Raw genomic sequence first — 19,473 nt, 5'->3', positions numbered from 1 at the left:
GTCTATCTTTGAGAATGATCTGTGTGTACTTGAGAAGACTGCTGTTTTTGTATGGAATGATCTCTATATATCTATTAAATCCATCTGATCAAGTGTTTCCTTTAAATCCAATATTTCCTTGTTGACTTTCTGTCTGGATGATCTGTTCATTGATGTAAGTGAGGTGTTGAAGTTCCCTATTATTATTGTGTTGCTGTTAATTTCTCTCTTTAGGTCTGTTAATACTTACTTTATGTACTTTGGTGCTCCTGTGTTGTGTGCATATATATTCATAAGTGTTATGTCCTCTTAGTAGAATGTCCCTTTTATCATTATATACTGCCCCTCTTTGTCTCTCATTGTCTTTTTTAACTTGAAGTCTGCTTTGTCTGATATAAGTATGGCAATACCTGCTTTCTTTTGTTTGCCATTTGCTTGAAGTATCATCTCTCATCCCTTCACTTTGAGCCTGTTTGTCTTAGAGCTGAGATGTGTTTCCTGGAGGCAGCATATTGTTATGTCTTTTTTTTTTAATCCATCCGGCTGCTCTGTATCTTTTGATTGGATAATTCAATCCATTTACATTTAGAGTGATTATTGATATATGAGGGCTTACTACTGCCATTTTATCTCTTGTTTTCAGTTGTTCTGTTTTCATTGTTTCTCTTCCTTTGTATTTCTGACTGCCATTTCATTTTGGTGGTTTTCTCAGGAGCTTTCTCTCTTTTTATGAATTGTGGCACTACTCTGATTTTCTGTTTAGTGGTTACTGTGAGGTTTGTATACAAGATCTCATAGATGAAATAGTCCATTTTCTCAAAGCCTCTTATCTCCATTAACCTAAGCAGTTTCCATCTCTTTCCTCTTCTCCTTCTCAGTTATTGTTGTCACAAATTATTCTGTTTTGTGTTGTGAGTTTGTGACTAAGTTGAAGTGTTTATAGTTACTTTTGTTGCTTTCCTTCCCTTTATGTTTTAAATTATAGTTGAGTATTTGCTTCCCTATTCTGATAGAGAGCTGCAATTTTCTGATTTTCTTGCTCAAAGCTTTGTAGACCTTTGCTTTTTATTTTTAGTATGAGGACATCTTTAATCATTTCTTACAAGGGAAGTCTGGTGGCAATGTACTCCCTCAACTTTTCTTTGTCTGGGAAAGCTTTTATTTCTCTGTCATATCTGAAGGAACATTTCACTGGATAGAGTTTTCTTGGCTGAAAGTTTTGTCTTTCAGTATTTTGAATATATCATTCCATTCTCTCCTAGCCTGTAATGTTTCTGCTGAGAATTCCTCTGAAAGCCTGATAGGGGTTCCTTTGTAGGTTATTTTCTTCTGTGTTGCTGCCTTTAATATTTTTTTGTCATTGACTTTTGCCAATTTTATTTTTACATGCCTTCGAGAAGGTCTTTTAGCACTGATGTAATTAGACATTCTTTTAGCTTCATGTATTTGTAAATCCAGTTCCTTCCCCAGGTTTGGGTAGTTCTCAGCTATTATTTATTTCAACAAGCTCTCTGTTCCTTTCTCCCCCTCTTCTCCCTCTGGAATATCTATAATCCTTATGTCGATATTTCTCAAAGCATCCTTTCATTTTTAAAAAATCTTAGCTCTCTCTCCTCCTCTACCTGTAACATTTCTATATTTCTATCCTGTAGCTCACTATTTCTTTCCTCCATAACATCAGCTCTAACTTTTAAGAATTCTAGATTGTTTTTTATTTTATAAATTGTGTTTTCATATCCAGGATTTCTGCTTTTTAAAAAAAATATATATATATAGTTTCAATCTCTTTGGGGAAGTATTCTTTCTCTCATTAATTTTATTCCTGAGTCCATTGAACTGTCTTTGTGATATTTCTTGTAACTCATCAAGTTTCTTTATGCAGCTATTTTGAATTCTCTGTCATTGCCTGCAGGGTTGGTTTCTGGAGAATTATCATTTTCCTTCTGGTCTGAATTGTTGCTCTAATTTCTTATGGTGCTTGATGAACTACTCTTTTGTTGGTGCATTTATGGTAGTATTAGGTCACAGATTCCATCTGCTACTGCTAGGGGGAATCAAGGGCTGAGTTTCTGATCCCACCCTGTCTGCTGGAAGTTGTGGGGGTACTATGGGTGCTTGTGCCAGCCTGGAGAGTGTTCAGGCATGTGTGTAGACTATGCTTGGTGGGCAGGCTTCCTCACTGGATCTGAGCCAGGGCCACTACTTGGGGCTGCAGGAGCACAGTGGACTCCCTCACTTCTGGGAAAGTGATCAAGAGCAAGCTAAGGACTGCCACTGCCTCTACCTGCTGTTGCTCTGGGGTGCATTCCCACTTTCTGGGTGCAGCAGTACTTTGGGTGCTTGCTAGGGCTGGGAATGCATTCACCCCAGCATGTAGATCTGCCCCTGCCTCTTCTTGTGGTCCCAACAGCTACTGTGCTTGTTGAGTGGGGCTTCCTCATGGAGACTGAGCCAGGGCCCCTCCTTGGGGCTACTGGGACATGGTGGGCTCTCCCACCCTCAGGAAAGTGATCACAAGTGGGCCACAGGCTGCCACCACCTCTTCCTGCAATCACCCCAGGATGCACTCCCACTTTCGAGGCTCAGCGGTACTATGGTCACTTGCATGGGCTGGGAGTGCACTCACCCCAGTGTGTAGCTCTACCAGTGCCCCTTCTTGCAGTCCCACCAGCCGCTGTGCTCGGTGGGTAGCACTACCTCACAGGGACAGAGCCAGGCCACTCCTCGTGGCCACAGGGGGACAGTGGGCTCCTCCATGCTGGGAAAGCAATCATGAGTGGACTAAGGGCTGCCACCACCTCTTCCTACAGTCACCCCAGGGTGTGTTCCCACTTTCAGGGCACAGCAGTACTATAGGCACTCATGCCAGGCTGTAAAGCATTGGTGCATGTGTACAGGACTGCCAGGGAGGGGCGGGGAGTCCTCACCTATCTTTACGACTTCCTCGAGGGCCAGTAAATCCACCTTCAGATGGATAGCTGTGTGGGTCTCTCAGGCATCCTTTTGTGCTGTGTGGGTTTACTCTGATGGTCAATGAATGTCCACTTAGTTGTAGTTCAAAGGGAGAGAGACAAAGGGAACGACTCACTCTGCCATGTTGCTGACCTCATACCTCTAGCTTTTTGTAAGTGCACCAAAAAATTTATTCTTTGATACTGATTGTAATGAACTGATTTCAATGGAGTTCTAAAACAGGGCTCTGAAACATTTGTGAAATCAACATTTTCCCCTCAAGACATAACTAGTACAGCATTTAATAATCTCTGGTAAAACATCAAAAGTTTGACCAAATTTTTGAAGGTTCCAAGGGAAAAATACTTTGAATTGATTATATTGACATACATCATCCAGTGGGAGGAAAGAACAACTGTCATATGCACATGGACAAGTTATTACCAGTAATAAATTATCTTCCTCTCATTTGAAGATGTAGCTATATTGAAAATATTTATATCAAAATTGTACTCTTCCATTTATTCCTATTCCTGGTATGGGCTAGCAACAACTTCCTAAACATTGGATATATAAAAATGAACAAGACATTGTCTTAGGCTTTAAAATTTTACTTTCTACTGTGGAAAAAAAACTAAGGAGAAAAATGTATTAAAATATAATATTCTTTGGTTTTTTAAATAGTCGTTAGTAAATGAAAAGATTCCTGGTTAATTTTAAAATATACAAAGAGCTATCATAAGAAGCATAACATGTGTCTGTGTGTACATCTGCATATTCATTTTAAAAATAGGCTTAGGAAACATTAAAAGATATATAGACATTTTGGTTTTTCAAATGTGAACGCTGCCTGTGTTCTTTTTGCTTCACTCATTTTTCTTCTCCGACCACCTTATATGATTTTTATTTTTCCCACAGCTATTTGAGGTATTGGTGTAAAAATACACAAAAACAGTTTTGATTTTCACAAACTGAATTCAGTTACATACTCGTGTCTGTCAGTGTTACCCACAACTTTGATGGACAACTGCAAGAAGTATTTGAATTTATTAAAATACAAGCATTATGTCGACAAGTGAAATAGTCACTTTTTTTGAAACTTCTTGATAGACTTTGTTCATATCCGAAAGGAACACTGCACAGCACACATAGATACACAGGTGATGTTGATTCTGTGAATTGACTTCATCAATATTATTGATGGTTGTTCGGATACACTGCAGGCACCAGGGCTGGATTCCTGCAGTCAGATAATCTATTGTGGGTACGGAATAAATTGCAACCTTTTCAAAATGACCTTTGGAGAAATATAAGTAAAGAATTGACCTTTGGGTTTATCAAAATGAAGTCTTCATTTTAACTTTGACCCTCACTTGTTTGGCAATTATTTAACTTCTCAGAGACTCACTTTCCTCATCTATATAGTAGATATAATAACACCCATCCTATAGAGTGCTTTGAGAATTAAATGAAACGATGTAAAGGTTATATTTGTTCAGTCTTCTGGGATTAATAATGTTAGATTCTTCCATTTCGTATTTTTATATTTTGTTGAAATTTTTAGTCATGGTGAATGTCTTTTTTACACGTCCTTTATATTATCAGAAAATAAATGCAGCTATTCCTTATGACTAAATTTTTGCTGTAGGTGATGAACAAAGATGAAATTTTCTTTTGCATCTCTGCTTCCTGTTGCAAAAATGCAAGGTTTATAATAAATGAGATCAATTCCTTTTGGAAACAGTTAAATTAGAAAATGTGCTCTCTTCTTTCACGGAAGGAAATTATTACCTAGAACATATATTGTGTGCTTTGTATTCTAGGCGAGGGATGTATAGCACTTGGGTGGGTACTTTCTCTCCCTCCCCTTACAACCAGTGACAAACATCATTCAGTATGTCATTCTTTTCCGCTTACCCAGATCCTTCAAAATCCTTTTCAATGCAGCACTCCAAGAAGTCATTTCACAATGAGGAGAAACTATTTACTACTCCTGTGTTATGCATTATGGAATGGCAAAATAAGGTGGATATGTGGATATGAGGAATTATAAATAATTAATTGTGGAACCATCTCTTAAAAACTACATTAGTTGATCAATATTTACACTGACCCTGCAACTACATGGCTGAATGTTATACCACTGGGAAAATGTCAGTTGTTTAAAAGAGTGTTAGTGATACTTGAAATCCATTCAAGGGATCATGATAAAGATCACAATTTGGAAAATATTATTTCTAAAGCAATAACCATCTTGAAAATACTGATACATATTCATCTTCAAGAAATATTACAAAGTCTTCATATCATCCATCAATCAATAATTATGTGTGGAACCACTTATGGTATATATAATGCAGTTCAATTATAATACCTGATGATGTTAAAATGTTTATAGTAATTCAATGGTAAATAACAATTAAGATGACAATGCAAAATAAAGACGTAATGGATTTCTAAAGATGAATGGATTTCATATTTCTAAATAGTGGTAACAACTATAATTGCTGTTAAGTGCCATAAAATACACAGACACATAGACTCTGAGAACTGAGGTGGTCTGGAAAGGGAGAGATAGGACGTGAATTGGACATTCAAACAAGAGTATGATTTGCTAGATAGAATGGAGAAGATTATATTAAGATACTTGTAGCAGAAATTCCAACCTCGACCAGTTTAGACAGCATAATAGTCATTGTTAGTTGCCTATCCATTTTTTTTTTTTTTTTTTTGCTCCTTAAAAACAGATCTCCAGTTTTATTTAGGGAAACATTGTGACCAACTACAAATACTCCCTTCTCCAAACTTCCTTGTAGCCACCAAAGACCAATGAGGTATATGTGGAAATTTTGAGAAAGTATCTCTTTCAGAAAAAATACGCACCAGGATAAAAAAAAAAGCTATTTTTTCCTTTCCTCTTCCCATTTCTTTCAATGCCTTGAATATTTGTGATACTGGGAAGTACAGAGGTCATCTTGCAACAGTGAATGAGCATGAGGATGACAAGATAACAGAAGGGAAAGATGGACAGTATGTGCTTCACAACCACACATTGTAGTTGAACCACAAGGCCAGCCTTAAACTGACAACTTCCTGACATTGTTAATTGAGATAAATTAATTCCTGTCTGTTTAAGCTACTATTATTTGGATTTTCAGTTACTTGAAACCAAAGACATCTCTAACAGATACAGACAATAAGGAAAACATATTATCTCAAATAGCAAGAAGTACAAAAGCAAGGGAGCTCTAGTCTTGGTTAATTTATTAACTTTTGTCATAAAAAGTATAGAACTGTATAGACCCCTTCCTTCTTTATGCTCTGCCATCTTCAGATAACTGACTTTCTTATAAAATCAGCTCCTCATATAATTTCTTCAGTCCCATACATCGTATCTTTGCAATGATATCCTGGAGAAAGTACAAATAGATTTTCTTCTTTTCGGTTTGTTTTTAAGAACAAGGAAAACTTTTTCTGGGTGCCTTTTTCCCAGTAAGTCTTATTGTCTAGAATTGCATCCCAAGACCTATGTCTAAACTAATCAAGACAAGAGCAGAGAGAACATTGCTTCACAATTGCTTAGATAAACCATGAGCCACCCCTGGAGCTGAGGAGGAGGCTCTTTCACCCTTGAAATATGCGTCTGAGTGAAAGAAGGTAAATACTCAGATAAAATTGCAGTTCTGTCCTAAACAAGAGAGGGAAGGAATGACTGACAAATGAGCATCCACCCACTAGAGAAACATTCGAAAAGAGAGAGAAGTACTCCTAAATATAAAAGTTGAAAAAAGTCAGTTTTTATTCAAGAGATAATTCTCCAAAAAATTTTGGTTGGAGTAGAGACAATCTTGAAGGTGAGACCAATTTTAGCCTAAAAAACACTTTGCATCAAAGGAAATTGTATTGTATACAAGTCCAGAGATTTTGGAGAGTATTTTCAAACAATGTGCACACCTGAATATTTTGAGCAAGAGAAATAATTCAAGGGCAGTCTTAAAGATGATTAATGTGATTTGGGTTTGTAAGATTGATAGGATGAAGGCTACACTGAAAAAGAGACTTAAAATAAACGAGAGTCTTGAACCAATGGATCTGGAACAGGGGCTATGGAAGTGCAAAGAAGGGAGTGAATTAAACAAGTTTTCAAAGGGAGAATCTACAGATATTGGTGATAGATTGGATATGGAAATGAAGAATGTAGGATCAAAGGTAACACCAAAGCTTGAATTTTTAAAAAGAAAGAGAAGATTCATGCTATGAAATCAATCAATAATCTCGAGAGAAGAGCACATTTGGAGAGGTGAATGATGAGTTTGTTCTAGGAGTGCTGTTTTGAGATGACGGTTGCATATTCCAAGTGGAATGTTTAGCAAACATTTGAAGATAAACCTTGCATTTCATCGTGGCTGTAGATTTGTGGGTCTTCTGCTTAAAAGTGTGAAAGGTCATGGAAAGGATGAGTGAAATTATATACAGTGAGAAATTTAAGCAAATAAATATATGTTTATGTTTTAAATCAAGAGGGGCATCCTGGCTATTTCTGCAGGCTATAAGAAAGGAGTTAGGAGAAAATGTGAGATTGAAGAATGTGGAAAAGTTGTGTAACTTTGAAATAAATGAAGGCATGGAATCTAAGAACAGTGTTTGATAAGGAGTCAAGATCATAAATGAGATTAGCCCTAGAAAAGAGAAAAGGAACAGTGGACATAATTTGAGGTAGAGAGAATGAAATATAAGAGAATTTATCCTGATTGTATAGATATCTTTACTGTCAAAGATAAAGTCATATGTTAAATAAGATGGAACAAGAGGGACAAGGGTGATCACAGAGAATGGAAAAGGATGTAGAATAATTATTGTAGGGCCTGTGTGTCAGGGAGCCAGTTACATGGAAATAGAATAGTGCAGAACCTGGATGTGACGTCATTCTAAAGAACACATAATGGCTGTCTTGAACGTATTCTGGAAGGTTCTGCATGTTTGCAGTTGTTTTAACTGAACACCTGGGGAACTGAATTTCTCACTTTTATCCATATTGCACAGCATAATATAAACCTATCTATAATACTGTCATGATAAGCATAAAAAAGGATGTACAGAGCCCATAAATAAGCATATAAAAATCAATGCATTATAGGTCACATAGAATGAATAAAAGAAATGTACATAATTAAAAATGATTACAGTTTTTAGGGATAAGATGCAATCATACATGAGAAATTAAATGTTGATCTTTTATGGAAATACTCTTAGGGAGCCAGAAAATTTTCTATAAAAATATTAAAGCTTTGTTTGCTCTATGTTTGGCATCCATTTTAACAGCAAGTTTTTCTTCTGATGAAGTTTCTATATGCTAATATTAGTTTTACGTTAAGAAAAAGTTATGAGCCGGAAACCAACTGGAGAAGAAATGTTAAAAACAACACAAACTTTATCCTTCTAGAAAGAAATGACAATCTTGGTTGATTCATACTGATTAAATCACCCAATAATTCATTCTGTCTGCACAACACAGTCAATTTTTACAGTGAATGCTCAAAAATAATAACTGCTGTGCAAAAAAAAATTAAAGAAAAATGCAAACAGATATCAGGGTGTAATGATGGCAGTTTTCACTGATGACTCGGTAGTAGACATTCAGCTATTATCTAGTAATGTTTCTCATTGTAAATAACTTAATTTCTAATGAGTTGTCAATCAATACTTTTAGAAGACTTCTTTCATTATTTAGCAACTAGCTCTGAAATGTTGCACATGGGTGATTAGTGTGTATGCCGAGAGGGTTTGTGTCCTGTATGGTTTGCTTCTTCTAAAGGCATCTTTTCTTTAATGACTTTGCCTCCCTAATGGTCTATGCTGTTCAAACACCAGCCTGAACAGAGGGACTGAGTTAAACATCCAGACAACTGAAGCTGTTGACTTATTTGACCTGAATTATCTGTATTCATAATGTTATATTCATTGTTCATGTGTAGACATAGTTTTATCTATCACCTATAAATATTATTAGTCAATCCATATAACTCCTTAATGTATAAATGACAATATTTATGCACTTCTTCTAGACATTATGATAAAAAAAGCTACAACGTACAAGTGATATTACCAATGAGTGCAAATGTCCTGGTTCTTTAAATTTATTAATAAATAATTAGAATATGCAAATACTAATTTTAAATAACCACACGTGAAGTGTAATATCAAGTGCAATATACATTTCCAGAACTTTCTATTAATATTTTTGTTTCCTTAGGCCAGTATACAAGCACAACAGGAAGCTGCAATTTTGAAACAACTACAGGAAACTGGACCACAGCCTGTAATCTTACTCAAGACTCGCAAGATGACTTAGACTGGGCCATTGGCAGCAGAATTCCTACTGAAGCATTGAGTGCAGACTCTGATCACACACCAGGTAAATCTAATAAAGATACCCAGACCAGGTAATCCACTGTGCTGGAAATATGCTTTAACTTTTTGAGTGAATATCAGAGTGCATGCTTATGTCTGTGTGTGGGGACTGCACAATAGGCTTTATAAAAAGAGAGTTAGTCCCTTCTGTTTTAACCCCTGAATTATTGCATAGACCCAGAACTGACATTGTTATCTGGAAATCCATGACTCATATTTTAAGTGACTCACAGATTGTATTTCCTCTACTCTAAAGATGTCTTTAAAGTCCCCAATCAGGGCAGGAACAAGTAGGGGGCATTCAGATTAATGTGTGCAATAGGCCAAGGTATACTATTAGCAATGATAAGAGTTCTCATGATGCCACAATGCCCAGTAGCTGGCCACCAATTTCATTCCAGTCCCTCTGAAGTGCAGGGGCAAGGACGGAAGGGAGAGTCGTGATGGAAATCAACATCAACAAAGTCTTGACAAGTTTTGCTTCCTACCCGGTGATTTAAGATTAATATAATCTTTCATGATTTTGCAGTTAATAGAGTGAGAGTATAGGTAAGCTTGTAATCTTACTTGCTTTTGCCCTGAAGTCTTGCCTACTCAGCACTTTTCTTTTCTTAGGAATCTAAGTTTTCCTAGGGATAAAAAAATAACTTGTTTTAGAGAGAACTTTTCTTAGGGATAAACTTTTCCTAGGGATAAAAAACAATCTAAGATATTCATGATGGTTAATTTTATGTGTCCAGTTGGAAGGTGTTTTTGGATGAGGTTAACATTTAAATTGGTGAACTTTGAGCAGACTGCCCCCCATAATGTGAGTGGGCCTCATCCAATCGGTTGATGGCTTCAATAGAACAGAACAGACTGACCTCCAAAGCAGGAGGTAATTCCCCAACAGATTGTCTTCAGACTTCATCTGCACCATTGGCTCTCCTAGCTTTCCAGCCTGCTAGCCTACGCAGCAGAATTTGGGCTTGCCAGCCTCCATAATCACATGAGTCAATTCCTTATAATAAATATCTTTCCGTATTTATCCACATCCTATTAGTTCTGTTTCTCTGGAGAACCCTAACTACTACAATATTACTCAAAACAATGGAAGCATAGGCACAATGAAAAAAGGACAAGATTATATGGAATTAAAATGACTTTTCATAGGAAAAGTATACAAGATTGGCTCAGTCATTTGATGACTAGTGAAAAGAAAACAATACTTTTATTATTTGTATATTCCAGGCAGATTGAAAATGTCGTGATGTTCAATGACAGAGTGGATGTGGTTCTTATTTTAAAGTTTTTCCCTCATTCATCTTCAAATTGAAGCAGTTCTATTCTTTTTGAGCAGTCAAGTTGTATTTTCTCTTTTGTTCCCCAGGTTATTTTTTTCCTTAAAAAACATGAAGTTAGTATACACTAGATTATGGGTTAATAGAACAGGGTAGAAAATCAAGACCCTGAGGTCAGTAATTGGGAGGATCTAATATATAAAAAGGAAAAAGACAGGAATAGATTTTCAAAAGCCACCTGTACCTGGCTGAGAGATGGAGTTAGGAGGCAGGAAAGGATACTCATCCATGGTTATAGGAAATATTCCATTTTGGAAAGCATTCTGGCCATAAGAAATAAAAAGGCCAACACATAAGCAAGTATGTATAAGGATATTTACTTCAGCATTTTATGTAGTTGAAAGAAATGGAAAATAAAATGAATGCCCATCATTCATACAATCACTTATTTGTTCTTTCGTTTATTTGTTTACTGAATGCCAGGCACTGTTCTTGTCCTGGGAACACATCAGTGAATGAAACAGACAAAAGTTGTTGCCACAGTGGAGTTCACATTCTACAAGGAGGTGAAAGATCATGAGTAAACACAATCAGTAAATAGGTTATATGGCCTATTAGAAGTTGAGGGGAAATAAAGAAAAGAGTAGAGTAGGTAGGATTGGGAAAGCCAATGGATGGGTGTGTACGTTGGAGTTGGGGCAGGATTGCAATTTAAATAGGTTGATCAAAATAGGCTTTGTTGAGAAAATGCCATTCGAAAAAGACTTGGAGGAGGTAAGGGAGTGAGTCATGTGGCTACCTAAGGGAAGAGCGTTCCAGCCAGAGGGACGGCCAGTGTCAAATGCTGTGGATTAATTGCTGTGGAGTTGTCCTGTGCACTGTAGGAGGTTTGGCAGAATCCTGCTAGATGCCAGTAGCACTCCTCTCCCTAGTTTTGACAGCTTAAAATGTCTTTAGAAATTGCCAACTATCCCCTGAGTGATAGTTAAGAACCTAGAAGAACAGCCTTGAGTCCGCTGTAACTTGCTAAATCCACAGTAATGCAATATTATGCAGCCACGAAAAAGAGAGTTTAGTGCTGTACAGTTGATTTGTAGGGATTTCCAAAAGATATTGTTCAAGGAGTTAAGCAATATGCAAAATGAGTATATAGTATGACCCAACTTTTCTAAAACAAAGAACGACTAATGCCCCCTTATTTGTGCATATGAATAAATCTGTACGCAGATATGTATATGAAGAACTATATGAGAATGAGGAAAGGATGTAAATGATACATACTCGTTTATTAATATGCATTATTTGGATGGGTGATAAGGTCAGAGCAGAGGAGAGGGAGAATAAATCCAAAAAGAAAAAGAAAAAGAAAATAAGTAACTAAAAACAGGAATTGCACCTCAAAAGAAAATCTAACATACGTGATGGTAGCACATTTATGTGTTTGTGGAAGATATGGTGGATATTTTCAAGTTTTACCACTTAAAAAGCATAAACTAATCCTTTTCACTCTTTTAATATTTATTTTTTTTCAATATTTCTTTTCATCAGTTTTACATTACTAAGGATTACCGCTTTTTCTAAAATATTTAAAATACAGATAAACAAAAAGAAAAACTTCTCTAGTAGTCTGAGTAGTACAAGCAATATAACCATCTATAAGCTCTGTATTTGTGTATTCTGCCATTCTTTTTTAACAGAAATATTTTCAAATAAAAATGGGTTTCTACTTGATTTAGTAATTTAGAAAATATAATGTGAACAAGTTTATATGTTACAAAATATTTTTGGCAACACAATTTTAATTGGAGCATAGTATTCTATTTTTTGGATATATCATAATTTGCAAAATTATCTAATGGCAAACTCTTGAATTATTTCATAATGCTTTCACTGTAATAAACATCACAACAATGAATACACATTTAGATGAAACTTTTTTTAACCTTTATGATAATTCCTGAGGATAAATATATGTTTTTCTTCCTTGGGAAATTATGAGAAATAAGCCAATTTTCGCTTTTGCTACTAAGATCCAGGAAGTAACATCTAGATACAAATGCCTGTGAGCTCTTTAGATAACACCTGCAGCCATCTTTCCTTATCTTAAGACGGCATTTGAAACCCACAGAGCAGGTCTGCTAGTACAGTCTTACTGATGGTACAAAAAGTGCTGTAGGCTCAGTTTAGGAAAAGATAAAAGTATTTCTCAAGGGACATGAGAAAGGTCCAGGCATTGTTCAAAAAGACAAACAGGAGTGATCAATTGACATCTTTTAATGGAACAATTAAAGACTACTAATGACAGTATTTATTTTCTTTTTTGAACTTTTATAGCTTGTGTAAGTTCATTAAAGACCACATGAACAGTTTCCAATCTGGTTATTTATGCAATATTGTATACAAGTGATGTTGTCCAAAGATAATGAAAAGTAATCATTCTGACAGGATACTTTATTCTCTTCCCTGTGAATCACTGTTTGAGATAGTATATTTTTACAGAGTGCTGTCTTCAAAGCAGCCTGATTATATCATCCTTGATACACTGAAATGGCTCACTGAACTCGTTTAGCATCTCGGAGACAATGGGCTGCTAAGTAAATTGTAAGGACATTAATTAATTTTGACCCTCTGGGAGAAACAAAATTCTTTATGAGAAGGCCAACAGATTCAAACAGCCTTCGGTCTGTTTCTAAGCATCACAACATCGCTGTTAATTAAAGTTGTATTTATGGTTCTTTTCACTTCTTGTTACCGAGATGAAGAATCAGATACATAAAGAAGACATTTTCAATGCCCATCACAGGCCTATTTATGAGTCCTTTTGGAGTCATTGGCGAAGTTTTAGAGAGAAACTACAAACATTAATCCACTTTCTAGTCTGCACATGAATAGTGTTTAGACTTAGTGTATATGGGATTTAATGGCAAAGTGATGTTTGCATGACGTGAATTAACGAAGGTATAATGCAGAAGGCCGCTCCTCTTTTCGTAACTTTATCTGCTTTTTAATGGTATCATTGACCATCTCCACAATTACACTACAAACTCCAGTAGGGCAGGAGTCACATCTTTTGCTATTTTTATATTCCCTCTAGCATTTAAAATTGCTAGTTCTTGATAAATACTTGTGGAGTCTTGTGCTCTTGGATATGTCTCCTTCTGTATTCTAACAGCAAAGTCGTTTGGATTAATTAGCGCAACAAGCATTTCCTGAGTGCCTTAAATTCCACACGCAATGTGTTTGGAACTGAGAGTGTGAATTAACTAGATGTTTGTAAAGTAACTGGAATGGAATATGCTGCCTGATATTACCCACATGCTTATGATTGTGCAATTCTGTATTTACAACCCAAGGTCAAAAAATACCTCCAAATGATCTGAAGGATTCTAATGCACTAGTGTCTGTAATAGCAGTTTAAAGCATTAAGTGTTCAACAAATGTAACATGCTTGATACTTGGTTGACAGAGCCTTACAGGCTAGGCAGATGATAACTGTACTTCCCGTTGGGCAGACAGGACACGTATTATTATTCCTACGTTAGAGATGAGGAACAAATGAAGCTAAATGACTTCTCTAAGCCTGTATAGTAAGTAAAAAAGCCTGAACTGAACCCCTGGTGTATACACCCCAATCCAAGCCTTTTTCCAGGGCATCACTATAGCATGCTCCATCTTCATGTACAACTCTGCCTGAATCTCCTTAAGTGCATATTTAGGACCATTTCACCTCTATTTCATTCTAGGTTATATCACCCTCTCACCCTGGTCTCTGATAGAGGGAGACCCTCATATATTCATTTGCCTGGAAGTGTTGGGGTTTGGGCAGAAATATGGAGTTAGATATATAAAAGGCAGCCCTCCCTCACGTGTTTACCAGACCACTCACTCTGATCTTATTCACACAGTCATGAACACACACACACACACATGCAGAAAGAGATAATAACTGTACTGTAACACATTTTAAACATTCCAATCATTGGACCAGAAACTTGTGAGATAGTCCAGAAGGAGAAAAAAAAGCAGGTGAGGTCAGAATGAATGGTGTAAAAGCAGCAGAAATCTCAGCCCAGGGAAAGTTGATTCACGGTAGATTTTCCCTTGGAAGCTACACAGACATTCTAAGATCAAAGTCAGAAATACCATATGGACTGAATTGAGTCCCCCAAAATTCAGATGTTGATGCCCTTAGCCCCCAGTGTGACTGCATTTGGAATTAGGGCCTTTAAAGAGGTAATTAAGGTTAAATGAGGTCATAAGGGTGGGGCCCCAATCCAATAGGACTAGTGTCCTTATAAGAAGGGGACGAGACACCAGGCATGTGCACACACAAAGGAAAGGCCATGTGAGTCTTTTTTTTTTTTTTTTTTTTTGCTCAAGAAAGGCTGAAAAATGGGGAGCAATTGACAAAGTTGTGGGGGTGCCTGCCTGATTGGCCTAAATGGGATTGATAGAAAACAGACAGCCTCCAAGGACAGGGGTGGGGGCCCTGCTTTATGCTGATTGGTGGCTGAGGGACTCCTAGACAGCAAGAGGAAAGCTGTCTGCAAGCCAGGGAGAGATGCCTCAACAGAACCCAACCCTGCCAGCACCTCACTCTGGGACTTCCAGCTTCCAGAACTGTGAGAAATAACTTTCTGTGGATTAAGCCACTCAGCCTGTGGCATTTTGTTATGGCATCCCAAGCTGCCTAATACAAATGCCAAGAAAGGTTATGAAGAATTCTGCAGAGGAACTCACTGAGAAACAGCACTCAACACCTGGGGTCGTGGAGAACTTGACCCCCCCTCCTCGTGTTTCCCTCCCATGACCGCTGCTCCCAAGCGCAACTGCTCACAGAAGTGGTTCTTTCCTCTCAGGATAAAATCAGACAACTGCTGTCTAAAGAAAATTGGACATCTGCCTGGGAAGGGATTATCATGAGATAATCACAGGCTGAAAAAGAGGCAAAGTCGTGCTTGGGATTACACAGGATTAACCCCAGAGGTTTGCAGGGAGATGTAAAGAAAGACAAATCCACCCAAGAATAAAGACTTAGAGCATTGCAGTTTGCCTGCCTGCCCACCCCTTGGCCTAACAACCAAGAAGAGTGGTTCTTAAACTTGGCTATATATCGGAATCATCTGAGGAGTTTAAAAAATTATTAAAATCAGGAAATCACCCTCAAAGATTCTGATTTAATTGGCCAATATTATGGCCTGGGCATCAAGCTTTTGAAGAACTCCCCGTAAGATTCTAACGCATAGCCAAGATTGAGAACAAATGCCCCATAAGGAAGCTTATATGCCTAACCCACCGACACGGTACCTGCTCTTCATGCTCTCAAAGGAGAGGATGGCCCGGAAAACAGTTCTACATTAGAGCAGTGCAAATTCTTTCCTGTTGCCTATACTCAGCAACGAGGGCTTTCATTCAAAAGTTTCAATGGATAGCTAAGAATCACCAGGCAATTAAAGACAATCAGTATCACGAAAGAGAAAGATGAGGATGTGAAAAGAGAACAGTTATCCCTGGAGGAAATACATAACTTAGTGCAGTGGATGTTTGTCATATTTTCTCCTTGCTTTTTAGAAAATTGTTGCTGTGTCTGTTTACTGTCGAGCCTTATGAGCCCCATCTCACCCAACTTCTCTTTGCTTGGGAGGAAAGCTGCCAATCAGATGCACAGGTGGAAGACTTTGATTTGGATGCCAAGCCACAATCATCCCCCTCCATTTACCCCAGCATGCCATAGGAGCATAACCATTTTTATGTGCAACATGACATAAAAAGTTGGGAATGTATATATTGCTGTCTATATACAGTCTTGCACTGCATAACCGTGGAGCGCATATACCACGATGGTCCCGTGGGATTAGTACCATATAGCCTAGGTATGTAGTAGGCTATACCATCTAGGTTTGTGTAAAGATGCTCTATGATGTTCACACAGGAATAGAATCACCTAACAACACATTTCTCAGAGCATAGCCCTGTTGTTAAGTGATGCATGACTGTGTATACCCATGTGTCTATTCCAGTAAATATACCTATATCTATATTAATATATCAATATAAAATATGCTTTTATGGACTAAATATTTAATTATAATAAAGAAGTACAGTTAATTTTTAACTAATACAGTAGTTATGAAAAAAGAAGTTCTGATCTTGTAGAAATATATACTGAAGTATTAAATGTGATATAATTTGATATCCAGGATTATGTTCAAAGAGCCTAGTGGTATTGAGAATGTGGGAGGGAAACAAGCAAGAGCATGAGGAAACAAGAGGAAACAATACTGACCACAGGCTAAAATTGTTGAAGCTGGGTTTTGGGTAGAAGGGAGTTCATTATACTATTCTTTCTACTTTGGTATAAATTTGAAATTTTCAAAAATAAAGATGTTTAAAAAAATAGTTCCCAGAAAATATGAACATGATTTAAATCAAGTGAAAAACTCCTGACAATTTGACATCTAGCATGGAATAAAAACTGGATCTTTGAAAACACCAAGGGAGTTGTACACAAGGTAGAAGTGAAGATGTGAAAACGGTAATAGTCATAAAAAATAAACTCTTGAGTAGATTTTCAAATGATACTGAGACATATCAAAGAATATGATTTATAAATCCTTCTTTTATTTATCTGATCCTTAAATAATACATTGGAATTTATGGTGATACCAGTTCAGAATAGATTTCTGTTTAAAATGGTATGTTTTTTGGATACTTGAAGGAGAGTTCATTACTAATGTATTACCACTACTGATAATAATAATGACATTAAAGTCGGAAAAGAATGTCAAAGGGAAACAACTGTGATTTGTGTGATGCTTCAGCCACAACTTAAAAAATATGTCACTAGGAGCTTCCCCATGCCCGAGTGATTAAGTTTATGCACTCACTTTAGTGGCCCAGGGTTCACCAGTTCAGATCCTGGGCGTGGTCCTACGCACCCAGGATCCCACATAGTGGGATGCTACATGGTGGCATCCCACATAGAAAGACTAGAATAACCTACAACTAGCATATACAACTATTTACTGGGGCTTTGGTGAGAAAAAAAAAAGGAGGAAGATTGGCAACAGATGTTAGCTCGGGGCCAATCTTGCTCACCAAAAAAAAGTCACTAAATGGAAGGGTTTTTGTGGCTGAGTGACATATAAATGAAGTGATGTACATTGGCATGGTGAAGAGATGTGTTTTCACACATTCATTCATTCAGCAAATATTTGTTGAGCCCATCTTACTTGGAATACATGTAAAACAAATCAGAGAAGGACCTCTGCCATCATGTGGCTGACAGCGTAGCAGAGGAGCCTAGAAAATCAATATCAAGCATTAGAAATAAAACTTGTATACTTTGTTGGAAGTTGATAAGTGCTATGGGAAAAAAAGGAAAAGTGGAGCAGTAGAAGGAGGATCAATCAGGAACCAGGAACCAGGAACTAGTGGGGCATGGCTTAGGAGTTGTGGAGTGGTGTAGGGGCTGTAAATTAAAGAAATTTTCGTGTGTGGCCACTAGTGTGAGGATGCCTGCATTACTGTGTCCAGTTTTTTTTTTCTGTTGAGGAAGATTAGCCCTGAGCTACATCTGCTGCCAATCCTCCTCTTTTTGCTGAGGAAGGCTGGCCCTGAGCCAACATCCGTGCCCATCTTCCTCTACTTTATATGTGGGACGCCTGCCACAGCATGGCCTTGATGAGAGGTATGTAGGTCCACACCCAGGATCCAAACCAGCAAACCCGGGCTGCCAAAGCGGAACGTACAAACTTAACCACTGCGCCACTGGGCCAGTCCCCCATGTCCAGTTTTATAAAGGGTTGTGGATGGATGTTAAATAGTTGCCCTTCTTATCTGTTCATTGAAATCCAAACAAAAGGACATTTTTCCCAAGCAAAATAAGGAGAAATTTCAGAGAGATTTAGAGGAAGAGAACTAACATCTGTTAAATGTTTCCTAAGAGATAGGAATTGTAAGAGAAGATTTGCATATGTTATGTCATTTAATCCTTTTAAAACATTGTGATGTAGATGATACTGAATTCTTAAAAAGGTTAAAACACTTGACCAGCTCACAGGGGTGCCTGAGCAGAGGGACTGGAATATCGAACTGACTCGAAAGACCTTCTTCTGTAGCCTGCACTGTCCACTGTGACAGCCGCTTGCCACAGGGACTGAGCCCTTGAACTGTGGTGGGTCCAAATTTAGATGCGCTATAAGAGTGAAATACACATTGGAGTTCACAGATGTAGTACAAAAAAACCCAGAATGTTAAAAAAAAAAATCTCAGTAATAATGTGTATATTGATTATATATTGAAATGGTAACATTATAGATACATCAGATTAAATAAAATATATTAGTAAAAATTAACGTATTTCTTCTTAGTCTTTTAAATGTGGCTGCTAAAAATTCTAAGACTACAAATGTGGCTCACAGTATGTTTCTGTTGGAAAACCCTATCCTATATCACTGCACATAAAGGGAAGTCTTTCTTTTCTGTGAAGTGGATGAAACACTGGAATTGACTAAGGAAACACTGAACAGTATCCGTCTCTGGGTATCTTTGAGGGTGACAATCTCTTGCTTATGAATTCACACACTTACAGCTAGGAACTGCATAGGTGATCTATTTAACTTCCAATCCTCTTTAAGTGAAAGTGCTTTTAACAAGAAGAATATATAAAAAGCAAAATGGGGTGCTACATGGCCTAGTGGTTAAGTTCAGCATGCTCTGCTTCGGCGGCCCAGGTTTGGCTCCTGGGCGTGGACCTACACCACTTCTTCGCAGCCATACTGTGGTGGCAACCCACATACAAAATAGAGGAAGATTGGAACAGATGTTAGCTCAGGGCAAATCTTCCTTA

General features: G+C 37.4%; 1 protein-coding gene across 1 annotated transcript in view; it reads left to right on the top strand.

Annotated features, from left to right (window-relative positions):
- MALRD1 (MAM and LDL receptor class A domain containing 1) overlaps positions 1 to 19,473 on the top strand; it is a 640,183-nt gene that overhangs the window by 437,105 nt on the left and 183,605 nt on the right. Inside the window, exon 31 of the mRNA XM_046679849.1 lies at positions 9,185 to 9,346. Coding sequence (XP_046535805.1) covers positions 9,185 to 9,346 — 162 coding nt within the window. The remainder of the gene's footprint in view (positions 1 to 9,184; positions 9,347 to 19,473) is intronic.

Source organism: Equus quagga, chromosome 12, assembly GCF_021613505.1.
Source record: "Equus quagga isolate Etosha38 chromosome 12, UCLA_HA_Equagga_1.0, whole genome shotgun sequence".
In the NCBI taxonomy this organism is placed as follows: domain Eukaryota; kingdom Metazoa; phylum Chordata; class Mammalia; order Perissodactyla; family Equidae; genus Equus; species Equus quagga.
This window is presented reverse-complemented; position numbering and strand designations above follow the sequence as displayed.